We start from the raw sequence: 13068 nt of genomic DNA, 5'->3' as shown, positions 1-13068 counted from the left end.
TGGGAGAATGGCAAAACAAAACCCAACAACTTCAATTTAAATTAATTCCTCTACAAATAGTTAAGAAATCGAGATGATGAGAGCAAAGAAGAACAGAGGAGGGCCATGCAAACCATGGCAACAGGCTGCAGTTAGGGGGGATGGCCGGCCAGATCGTCATGTCCAACGAATTGGCCAAAAGTATCTTCACTACCGGCCAAGTGATTAACTAAATGACAGTTTGTTTTGCTGGAGCCGGCTAAAGCTACCCACGATGCTAAATGCTGATGCCTGATGGCAATAGCTTGGCTGGCTACCTAGCAAGGGGTCCCATCAACTTCATCACACAATCAACAAATAGAGAACAATTTCTTGCTCTATGCCCTCACCCACCCCCCTTTCCAAAGGTGGATGGCAGATGGATGGCCATTCAAGAGAACAGAAAGCCCATTAAAAGTCGTCAATGAAAATTAAAAACAGAAGAAAAAGAAAAAAACCCGCTGCATACGAACAGTAACAGCTTTAACACAAGCAAGTGGTCCAAGGAGCGCCAAAGCCGTTGAGCGAGAAATGGAAACTCTTGGCTCGATTTTCCATTCTTTCATTTGTTGAAAAAAAGTTCGAAAAAAAAAAAACAAAACTACTTTAAAGGAGGTAAAAGAAAAGATATAAGGCGGCTTGCAGAAAACTTTGATTAGATAGTTGTTGGTCCGGTTGGTCGGACGGTCACCACAGCCGCACAGAGTCGGCGAGCTATTGGAAATTTCTCCCCGGCTCTGAGACAATGTAAAAGAAGTGGAGGCAAAAAAAAAGGAAAACAGCTCCAATGCCATTTCTTCTGCTACCACTCTATTCTAAATGCTTTCTCACTCCCTCTCCGCCTCCCCGCCATCAACACCACATTGAACAAACAAACAGTAGAAAGAAAGATTGTTAACTTTGGCAATAACAATAATTAAAGTCAAAATGTAATGGGTCCATAAACTAAAAGGATATTAGCATTTTAAATGATTTTTATGGCATTTTAGACCAAGAATCGCCAAGCCGACGAGGAGGAGTGAGAGAACCGCGCACCGAATGCTAAGCAGCAAAATTATCAGTAACATAAAATCAACTCTTAAGGGATCTTCCACTCTCATCGTTTCATCACATAGTTTATGTTGATTAAATTGACGTTTTTTTTTTTTTTGTGATTTCGAAAAAAAAAACCGGAAGAGAAGAGAACAATATTGACATGGCAAATTGGCAGGTGGCCAAAATAAATTTAACCAAAATGGAATTGGAGAAATCATCAGATGGAAGAAAAAAAAATGGCAATAAGGAAATTTATTTTTAAAAAATAATTATGGGGGTGTTGAAAAAGTTGGGGAGCTATTAAATTGTTCAGCGAAGGGAGAGGAGGTGTTTTTTTTTCCAAGAAAATGCTAAATATGGAAAAAATTATTTAAAAAATTTAAAGTTTCTAAAAACATCTCGCCAAAAAAAAACAAGGACTTTAAAAAATTAATCTCCAAAATTTGCATTTTTTAGAAAGTTTTTTTTTTTTACACAAAGAGCAAAGTCTACAGAATTTGAAAAAATATGGAAAAAGAAAATATTTTCAAAAATAATTACTAAGGTTTTGAAAATCTTAAGGGGTTTTTAAATTGTTCATCGAATGGAGAGGAAGCAATTTTTTCCAAGAAAATGCTATATATTCAAAACTGTATTTGAGGAAAACAAAGGCAGATTTGATATTTGGCACAAAAATAGAAAAATCCACAATATTAAAAAAAAAAATAAATAAAAAAATAATTACTAATTTATTGAAAAAATTAAGGGGTGATTAAATATGTCGCCAAAAGGGAGAGAAATGTGCTTTTCTCAAGAAAATTCTAATATAAAAAAAAGATTTACATAAGAAATATTAAAATAATTTGGGCTCTTTACAATGACTACTTTAAAAAAAAATCTAATCCTCGAATTTTGCAGAAATTAGTATAGAAGATAGTATTGGTCCCCAAAAGTAAATTTTTAAACTAATGTTCCTATAGGAAGTCCATTCCCAATTAATTACGAATTACGAATTTTATTTCAAAATTTGGGCTACCAAACGTAGGCCATTTTTAAGACGACTTTTTCCGATGTTGGCTCTTTCACGGAATTTTAGACTTCTTCTCCAGAATTTTAGTTACTAAATGAGATTTTATAGATTTTTTCAAAATATATATAAAATATATAAAAAAAATATTTTTTTTTAAAATCCACGTTTAAAAATTCTTTGAAAAAATATTTTTTTTAAAAAATCCATGTTTAAAAATTCTTTGAAAAAATATTTTTAAAAAACTCCACGTTTATGGATTCTTTGAAAAAATATTTTTAAAAAACTCCACGTTTATGGATTCTTTGAAAAAATATTTTTATAAAAAATCCACGTTTAAGAACTCTTTGAAAAAATATTTTTTAAAAATCCACGTTTTAGAATTCTTTGAAAAAATATTTTTTAAAAATCCACGTTTTAGAATTCTTTGAAAAAATATTTTTTTTAAAAATCCACGTTTAAAAATTCTTTGAAAAAATATTTTTTTAAAAAATCCACGTTTAATAATTCGTTAAAAAAATATTTTTAACAAAATACACGTTTAAGAACTTTTTGAAAAAATATTTTTTTAAAAATCTTATGGATTCTTTGAGAAAATATTTTTTAAAAAATCCAAGTTTATGAATTCTTTGAAAAAATATTTTTAAAAAAATCCACGATAATGGATTCTTTGAAAAAATATGTTTTTAAAAAACCCACGTTTAAAAATTCTTTAAAAAATCCACGTTTATGGATTCTTTGAAAAAATATGTTTTTAAAAAATCCACGTTTAAAAATTCTTTGAAAAAATATGTTTTTAAAAAATCCACGTTTAAAACGTTTAAAAATTCTTTAAAAAAATCCACGTTTATCGATTCTTTGAAAAAATATGTTTTTAAAAAATCCAAGATTATTGATTCTTTAAAAAAAGTTTTTTAAAAAAAAAATAACGTTTATGGATTCTTTAAAATTTTTTTTTAAAAATTCACGTTTCTGAATTCTTTGAAAAATATTTTTTAAAACACCCACGTTTATGGATTCTTTGAAAAAATAATTTTTAAAAAATCTACGTTTATGGATTCTTTGAAAAAATATTTTTTAAAAAATCCACGTTTAAAAATTCTTTGAAAAAATATGTTTTTAAAAAATCCACGTTTAAAAATTCTTTGAAAAAATATGTTTTTAAAAAATCCACGTTTAAAAATTCTTTGAAAAAATATTTTTTTAAAAAATCCTCGTTTACGGATTCTTTGAAAAAATATTTTTTAAAAAATCCACGTTTAAAAATTCTTTAAAAAAATCCACGTTTATCGATTCTTTGAAAAAATATGTTTTTAAAAAATCCAAGATTATTGATTCTTTAAAAAAAGTTTTTTAAAAAAAAAATCACGTTTATGGATTCTTTAAATTTTTTTTTAAAAAATTCACGTTTATGAATTCTTTGAAAAATATTTTTTAAAACACCCACGTTTATGGATTCATTCAAAATATATTTTTTAAAACAACATTTTTCTAGAAAATTTCTGTTCCAAAATCGTTATTTTTCAAAACCTTTTTTGGTTTTTTATTACTTTTTTTTAATTTTCCACTATTTATTCCAAAACAAAACTTCTTTAACATTTGTCAACTTACCTCGCATGCTGTGGTCCAACGAAGCCGGTATCATGGGCTGAACTCGCTGTAATTTGAGCATCTGTGATTGCACCAGATTCCATGCCCAGAGGCATATTGCATGTGGCTGTAATGGAGAGGGAGAGAAAAAAAGAAAATTAAAAAATATACACAATGAAACATTTAACATTATTTAAAAATCAAAAAACTATAAATTAAAAAATATATATAAACAAAAAAAAAAAATAAAAACAACGAAATACAAAGAAAATCTCTCACTAATTAATTCAGAATGCGGACAAAAAGACATTAAGGAATAAAGACGAAGAAGAAGATGGAGAAAACGAACGCCTCACCCCAAATTAACACACAACAAAGAACACGACAATTAATTAAGAGAAAAATTTACATTTAAAACGCTAAACAGACAGAAAATGGAAATTCTTGAAATTGTCTTTCACAAAAGAAAAGCATCGCAACAGCAGACACAATGGAGGGGAAATTATTTCAAAAGACATAAACATAAATTTCCCTCACACAACATACAGTTGGCTTGGAGGGGGAAAAATAAGAAAAATCAAACATTGTATTTTCTTGAATTTATTAGTATTGTTGTTGTTGTGTGTGTTTTATTGTTGTTTATGTTTAGGAAAAAAACTATAACATTTCCATGTCAAATTTATCAAACTAACTGAAGCATTTATGAAATATTGACATCAACTTAAATCTTTTCTCCCCAATTTAAACGCTCGCTAAGCACTTGTCTTTGGAAGTGATTTTGTGAGATTTTGACTTTGACCACTGCCATTTATTATTGAATATTTTTTTTTTGACACATGATTTTTATTTTTAATTTTTTTTATTTACTGTTTTATTTTCATAATTATTTTTTTTTTCTTGTTTTTGGGTCCGTATGACACATGTTGCGTGTTGGAAGTGCATAACTACCCCTCATTGTCCATTAAGTAGAGGCGTTTCTTTGGGTTGTAAGAATGAAAGACTGTCTTTTTTTCCTTCCTGATATAAATTCTTTTTCTGTTGCATGATCGGGGTTTGCATGTTTGTCATTCATGCTTTATGCAAAAGACTTTGTATTCCATGAGACATGAATGGCAGAGACATACAAAGCTTTTTTTTTTTTAATAATTTGACACGATATTCCAAATAAGCTGGGGATATCACTAAGCGATCTTTGACATTCGAGATCTTTGAAAAAATTTCCACCAAAGGCAAGGCTTTTAAAATTTAGTTTAAATATCTAATAAAAATTAATAAATGGCCCTTAACCGAGGGCCTCAGACAAATGCTAAGTCCACTGTCTTTTCTATGGTTTTTGGGGGGTTTTTGACAAATACCGCAAAAAATTGGTCTCTAACCTAGGGCCTCAGGAAAATGCTAAGCCCCCTGTCTTTTCTATGTTTTTTGGAGAGATTTTGGCCAAATGCCCAGAATAGGTAGTGGGGAATAGTCCAGGGAAAACAAACACATGCTGGGTAATATTTCGTTTTTCGGAATATTTTTGACCAGATTCTCTATTTTTTCAGTTCGACTTGCTTCTGCTTCCTAAGTACAAAGTTAACTCCCTATTTTTTTAAAAAGTCAATCCAGAAACGTAGATTTTTTGTTTTATTGAAATTTTTTTGTGGGATATTCTATTCAAAATTTACGTTACCAATAGTGGAGGTTTTCTTTAGAGAATATTAGCATTTAGTCTCTGAAAGTGGGTATTTTAGTCCCACAAGCGCCCAGATTTTTGAAGTCCAGAAAAGTAGATTTTTATTATCTTTTGGATATTTCGGTATTTTTTCTCCGTTTTTTTAAGAATTATAGTCTATTATAATTTTTAATTTATAGTGTAGAAATATTTTTTTTTTTTTTTTTTGTGGGACAATCTCTACAAAATGTATGTTACCAATCGAGGAGGTTTTCTATAACTAATTGTAGCATTTTATATATGAAAGGGGGTATTTTAGTCCCACAAGCCCCTCGATTTTTGGAGTCCCCATTTGTGGGTCGTTTTTTTTTAAAGAATTTTACTATCCAAAAAGTTTTTTTTTTTTTTTGGTGGGACATTCTCTACAAATTCAAGATACCAATCGTAGAAAATTTCTGTAAAGAATTATAGTTAAATCTCCGAAAGTGGTCATTTTGGTGATTTTTCTCCCCCTTTGTGGCCCGTTTTTGAGAGAATTTTAGTCTTTAATCCTCGGAAATTTTTAGCTGTGTTTAAATATCTGAACACTGGTCTTTTTCCACAGAAGCTGGGCACCTATATGTAGGACTTTCTGTTAATGATGAATGTTGGCCGTTTCCCAAGTTGTTTTGAAGTCAATTTTGTCCCCAAACATTCGAACTTTTTAGAGATTTTTTTTTTGAGAATTTGATACATATAGGCTCCGTTCTGAAAAATTTTTAGAGTATTTTATCCCCCATGCCTTAAATTTTTATGGAAAAAAAAACTTTCAGTTAATGTTAGTACCCAAACTTTAAGTAGAGAATTGTCGAGGAATTTGAAATTTGGATAGAGAACCTTGGGAATTAAACTTGAGCCATTTTTTACAGAAATCTCAGGGACTTTAAGTTTCCAAGTGAGGGGTATGTAGTTCTAAAACGTCTAGAGAATTTCGAAAAAAATATTACTTATCAAATGTGGACAATTTTTTTTAGAATATTTAGGAAATCTTGAGTGCTTTTATAAAGATTTTATGGAGACCCGGAACGTAAATATTTTTCACTTAATTTTAGGTCGAAATCTTTAAGAACTCTTTAGAGAAAATTTTCAGGGAATCTAGATTCAAAACATTTACAATTTTCAAAAAAAAAAAAATAGGTTGATTTTAATTCCCACGCCGAGTACCTTTCTTCAGGATTTTTTTTTTTTTTTTGTTTTTTAGGGGATTTTAGTCTTCAAAAATGGCATTTTATTCGTCATATGTAGATAAGCGTTAGTCTCACGTTTTTTTTTTTTTTTTTTTTTTTTTTTTTTTTTGTCCCAAAACTTGGACCTTTTTTCAGAAATTTTTATGTTATTTTTTTTCTAAGACAATTTTAGTTTTCAAACAGGGTATTTTATTCCCCAGATGTGGATTAGTTGTAATTTCAAAAATATGTGACTTTTTCTTGAGAAAAATTTTGGGAATTCTAGCCCCTTAGTATCGGAAATTTTCCTCAAACATGGTAACTTTTCTATAGAATTTTCAGAGGATGTTGGTTCTCAAAAGTATGCTATTTTTATGTAATTTATCTTCCCCAAAGAATTTTGTCCACAAACAGGGAACTTTACTCCCTAAAAATGGGCTGCTTTCTAAAAAAAAAGGCCTAGGGAATTTAAGTCTTCAACCGTGGATATTTTAAAACCACATTTTGACAGATTTTCAATCGACTGTCCCAAATGCGGGATATTTCAGATATTTTTTGGATTTTAGTCTCCAAGCGTTAGACCTTTTCTGGAACATTTTCAGTGAAGTTTGATATGGACCTTTTCTCGATAATTTTCAGACAACTTTAATTCTTAAAGGTAGGTTCTTTAGAAAAAAACTCTTCAGGAAATTTGAGGTAATTTTTTAGAATATATTTTTTTCGCTCGATTTTTTCTGCGGAATTTTCAGTAAAGTTTGGTCCTTAAATATGGACCACCTCTTGATAATTTTCAGAAAATCTTAGTTCCTAAAGGTAAGGCGTTTAAAATAAGCTTCTCAGGAAATTTGAGTGAGAAATGTGGGTTTTCTTCTGAAAAATTGTACGAAAATATTAATCCGCTAATGTGAGTATATTCCCATGTAATTTTTTCTAGTGAATTTTAACCTCTACAATTCGCTCCAAAAAAAAGTCCCCTAATTTCCGTCCTTCCCCAAAGAATTTTGGTCATCCTTGCATCCTTTCCCTTGTAAATTTTCCTAGTGAATTTTATCCCTTAAAATTCCTCCAAAAAAATTAAGTCCCCTAATATCGGCCTCTTCTTAAAGAATATAAGTATACCTTATATCCTTTCAAATTTCCAATGTATTTTTCCCCCTACATCCCGGTTTCTATCCTTTTCGTAAAATCAGATTTATTGACATTTTATCTCAATCGTCTAACCTTTAAAATATATTAACTTCCAACCTCCATACCAATACTTGTTAGAACGAAAAAAAAAAAAATATTTATGGAATCTCATTAATTTGCTTGAACATGTTCAAAATGCAATAAATTTAAATTTGTATCATAGATATACCTCTCCCCCCCTTCCCCAATCTTAACATGCCAACATGAGATGGAATAAAAAGGATAAAATAAATGAATGGATGGATGGATACACCTAGAACATTATTGCAAAATATTCCAGAGATCTTGATACATAAATATACTCAACAACAAGAACGGGAGGAAGAAGAAGAAGATGCATCCGAACAACAACAACAACAACAATAATAATAATAATAAATGACATGAAATCCAAAGTGAATGAATGAACGACAATTGACTAGACTTGAGAGAATGTGTTATGGATAACCATCAGAGCCTGTCTAAGGTAATATATGTCTGTCAGTCGGAGTGTCTGTCGGTCTGCCTGTATGCAGGTTGTGATAGTAATCATTTATTAAGTGAACCCCGACCACATTGACTAAATCAGTTTTGATAAAAACTTATGCAAATGATTTCCGACATCATCGAGGAGAGCAAGCAATCCATGGCATTGTTGTGTCGAGAAAGAGAGAGAGAGAGAGAGAAAAAAAAAACGATTGCAATTTTAATCTCCAGCTAAAAACCTAAAGTGGTTCAACAGATGTGCCCGGATCTGGGTTTGGAAAGATGTTTGCTGTTGGAATGAAGCATCATGCCACAACACAATGAAAATGTTGTGTAGATTGTGGAGCAGACTTGAACATCATTGAGTTGAACAAATTATGCAGAGATATCTCATTCGGTAACCAATAAATACATTTCCTCTTCAAACTTCTTGCCGAACAGTAGTTAAACGTCACAATGATAGCATTCTTGTGGGGCTAGAGGAACATATGAACCTTTCGACTGCCTGTGAGTGAATTTCTGTCCCAACTCCATGAGTATTTTTTTTCCTCCTTCCTCCAGCTCGTCAAGCTTATCATCATCCTCATCAACAACATCATGCTCAATGAAGGAGTGCAGATATTCCTCCTAGCAGAGGCATATGCAGCAAAGAACGAAAATGGAGGAACAAGAAAACCCCATAAATGCTTGAATGGCATTAACCAAACAGAACACAAATTTTCCATGTGAATGCATAACGACAATGCAATGCTGGCAAATAGGAGAATACAACCCAACTAAGGGCTAAGGTTGTCTAGGTTGTAAGTCCCATAGTCTCTTCACAGCACAGTTGTAGTCTTGTGTTTTTTGTTTGGCAAAGGGTAACAATTCTCTACCAGATCGGTTGCAAACATTTCAACATGGGCCAAAGAGTCGCTTTCTGTTTGGGAAATGAATTGTAACGATGCATGGATTTCCACATGCACTGGAGGTGGGTATATCTGGTGGGGAAAGTCATTGGATACAGCCTTGATTATGATATCCCAAATAGGAATCACTTACAAATTCGGTAAAAAACTAGGATTCAAAAAATAAACAATTTAAGAGAAAAGTGAAAAATATGGAATTTTGAAAAAAATTGATCATAAAATACCGTTTTAAAAAAAAATAGTAAGTATCAAAATTTGGAAAAAAACAAATATTGAAAAAATCGATTTATTAAAAAAAAACTAATTTTGAAATTTTTAAAAAAAAAAACAAATTTTTGAAGAAAAACTAAATTTAAAAAAAAAAAACGAATTTTTGAAAAATATAAAAAATATGTATTAAATTTAAATTAGCTTTTAAATTTTAATTAGCTTTTTTTTAGCATTTTAGTGGAAAATATCGAATTATAATTTTTGAAAAAAAAAAATGCAATTAAAAAACCTAATAAAAATCCCCCCAATGGGGTATTACTTACAAATTCAAAGTAAAAAGTATCAAAATTTGGAAAAAATCTAATATTGAAAAATTCGATTTATTAAAAAAAACGAATTTTGAAAAAAAAAACAAATTTTTGAAAAAAAAAACTAAATTTTGGAAAAAAAAGAATTTTCGAAAAATATATAAAAAATGTATTAAATTTAAATTAGCTTAATCTGTAGCATTTTAGTGGAAAATATCGAATTTAAAAAAAAAAAATAAAAAAAATCGAATTGTGAAATAACCCATTTTTTAAAAAAGGTTGAATTAAAAAAAATGGAACTTGGAAAACAATAGAATTTAAAAGAATAAAAATAAATAAAATAAAAAGAAGAAAATATACTAAATTCAAAATTCAAATTTTGAAAAAAAAATCGACTAAAAAAACTATTGTAAAAAAATCGATTCTGAAAAAAACGAAGGCGAATTTTGAAAAAAAAAAAACGAATTAAAAAAATAATAAAAAATATATTTAATATAAATTTTCTAGCTGTGCGACCTTGTCGACTACAAAACCGAATATCAAATTTTTCCAAAAAAAGTCACATTTTGAGAACAAAAATCGATTTTTTTTTTACAAAAAGTCAGAAAGAAATTAGAAAAGTAATAAATAAAAAAATATACTAAAATAATATTATTAAAAATATATTGTAGCCTGCTAGCTGTGCGATCTTGACGACCGAGAAAGCTATATCGAATTTTGAATAAGAGTCGACCGGTAAAATAAATAATTTTTTTTTAAAAAAAAAGTCCGACCTTTGAAAAAAAATCTTTCTTTTTTTAAAAAATTAGAATTTGGAAAAAAATCGAAATTAAAATAATAAATAAAAAGTACAATGAATTCAAAATACGAATTTTGAAAAAAAAATAGTTTGTTTAAAAAAGTCGAATTTCAAAAAATATAGAAATTTGAAAATGGTATTTTTTTTTTTAAAATGTGACTTTTGCAAAAAATCTTTTTTTTTCAAAACAATTCGAATTTTCGAATCGATTTTTTCGATTTAAAAAAAGTCGAATTTTCGAAAAAATCAAATTTTGAAGAATACATAAAAATTATATTAAAATTCCGCATTTTGAAAAAATATTTTTTTCAAAAAAATTCAAATTTTGAAAAAAATAATTTTACAAAAATATATTTTTTTCAAAAGTCAAATATTGAATTGAAACAAAAACAAATAAAAAATAATTTTCTTTGAGCTCTGTAGCTTTTTTTAAAAGAAAAGTCTAATTAAAAAAAAATAGATTTTTTAAGGACGAAATTTGAAAAATCTAATGTAAAAAAAATTTCAAAAATCTATTTTAAAGTAATTTTCAAAAAACTTTAATTAATTAAAAAAAATTCTAATTTTGAAAATATAATTTTTTTAAATTGACTTTTGGAAAAAATCTTTTTTTTTCAAAACAAGTCGAATTTTAAGAAATTCGAATTTTGGAAAAAATCAAATTTAGAGAAATACATAAAAATTATATTAAAATTAATATCCGAATTTTAAAAATATTTTTTTTTTTCAAAAAAGAAAAATTAAATTAAAAAAAGGAATTTTATTTTTTTTTTTTTTCAAAATAGTGAAATTAAAAAAAATTGCAAAAATCTAAATTTCAAAAAATTTGAGCTTTAAAAAATTAATAAAAAAAAATTAATTCTAAATGAGGTCTATAGCCTCTTAGCAGTGTAACCTTTGCGTCCGAGATATCTATATATTTTCCCCATTTTCTTATTAACATCCACTGTCCTCCCTGCCGTTGGGGAAAAAAATCAACTCATGCGGCACATCAACTTTAATCAACATTATAATGTTAGGAATGAAACCTTAATATGGGAAAACCAACCCATAAGAGTAGAAAGGATGGAAAGGGATGGGAAGGGAAGGGGAAGAGAAGTAATAGAAATAAAGGCAGAAAACAGTTCTGAGAAAAGTATCAGAGATTTTATTTGCAGCAAGGCCAAGGGGCAAACGACTAGGTGGCTAAAAGACAATTAGACGGAGGGCAGCTTGGGAAAGCTGCAATCCTAAAAATAGACCTTGAGGAGAAGAGGATTGCTAAATCAAATAGTCAACAAAAAGGTAAATTTTTCTGGAATACGATTTCAGAAAAAGGCTTCAACTGGATCTGGGAACAAATAAACGGGTTATCTCCTCCCCCATTCTCCCCTTAAGTAATCATCCCTACTTCTTTAAACAAACACTCACACTAATACAGAGACACAAGATACATTTTTAAGGCATTTACTTCCAAGTGAATAACTCGCATAGAAAAAAATGATGGAAAAAAATCATTTGCAGAGTGGAAAATACCCAGAGACACCAGCACAAAGGACATGGCGCGCACACACACACACACAAAATATCAGAGATATGGAGAGGGGAAAAGAGGAAATCAACTCCCTTCATTGATACATAAGTAGCATACAAAAGAATGATGTGATGCGTTGTGATGTGATGTTTAGTCAAAGATGAACAGATCGAACGAAGGAGCCGCATCCAGGCTTGTTTTGTGGAGGATAAAGTATGTGGCGTTTAAATCACAAGAAACACACACATACACACACACGCAGCCATAACAAAAAGTAATAAAGTGTTCATACAAAACAGCCAGTTAGTTAGTCATGACGGAGAGGAAGAAGACATGGCTCAAAAGTCAATTGTCATGTGGTATCAAAAAAAAAGCGAAAAAGGAAGATTATAAGGAACAACCAACCATGTCAGCCGAGGATTTACCACCACCAAATCCAGTTCATGTTGGCGAAGGAAAAAGCTGAACACAAGATTTAAACAATGCATCGATTTCAAAAAAGGGTCTTCAGTAAATAAACGAATTGAGTTGAAGGAATCGTTTAATATTTAAATTAGCATTTCATTTTAGATAGAGATTGACGCCCCATCTTGCGAGCTGTCCTGAAGAGGCAGATGCTGTAAACAATTGTCAGCCAGCCAGCAAGTCAGTCAGTCAGCCTTGTCGAAGAGTTACGTTTGATAGCTTGTTATTTAATTGATGATATAATCATTGAAAACATTTAAAAGGCATGCCAAGTGCCTGTCATTTGACATTACAATAATGGGTAATGGGATTTTATTTTCAAATAATAAATTGTCGAATAAATTCAAATAAATTTTGAGGGGAAGAAAGGCCGTGAAACGAAGGGAAGGGAAGATATGAAAATATCAATTTTATTTAGCCATATGAAAATATCAATTTTATTTAGCTACAAAAAATGGAATTTCGCTAGAAAAATCGTTAGAAAATGTAATTCCGATTTTTTGAGAAATAATAAATAAAAATTAAGAACAAAAATTCATAAAAAAATCTATATGATATAGTACACATTTCCGAACCACAGCCAAATCTCAATCCTAAATGCCAAAAGAGACTTCAATATAAAATTTGGGGATTCCAGTTCAACTCTTTCACCCAAAACCAAATTTAGTACCATTCAGTACTTTTCTTATAAAAATATAGGACAC

At 29.5% G+C, this 13068-nt stretch overlaps 1 protein-coding gene across 2 annotated transcripts in view; it reads right to left on the bottom strand.

The window, feature by feature from the left end:
• The window catches only part of LOC101900124 (discoidin domain-containing receptor 2), a 140308-nt gene that overhangs the window by 75526 nt on the left and 51714 nt on the right, over positions 1 to 13068 (bottom strand). For both annotated transcript variants that reach the window (XM_059118340.1, XM_059118341.1), the window contains exon 3: positions 3671 to 3776. In XM_059118340.1, coding sequence (XP_058974323.1) covers positions 3671 to 3776 — 106 coding nt within the window. The remainder of the gene's footprint in view (positions 1 to 3670; positions 3777 to 13068) is intronic.

Source organism: Musca domestica, unplaced genomic scaffold (assembly GCF_030504385.1).
Source record: "Musca domestica strain aabys unplaced genomic scaffold, Musca_domestica.polishedcontigs.V.1.1 121, whole genome shotgun sequence".
Taxonomy (NCBI): domain Eukaryota; kingdom Metazoa; phylum Arthropoda; class Insecta; order Diptera; family Muscidae; genus Musca; species Musca domestica.
Note: the sequence above shows the minus strand (reverse complement) of the source record. Positions and strands in the feature narration are given on the sequence as shown.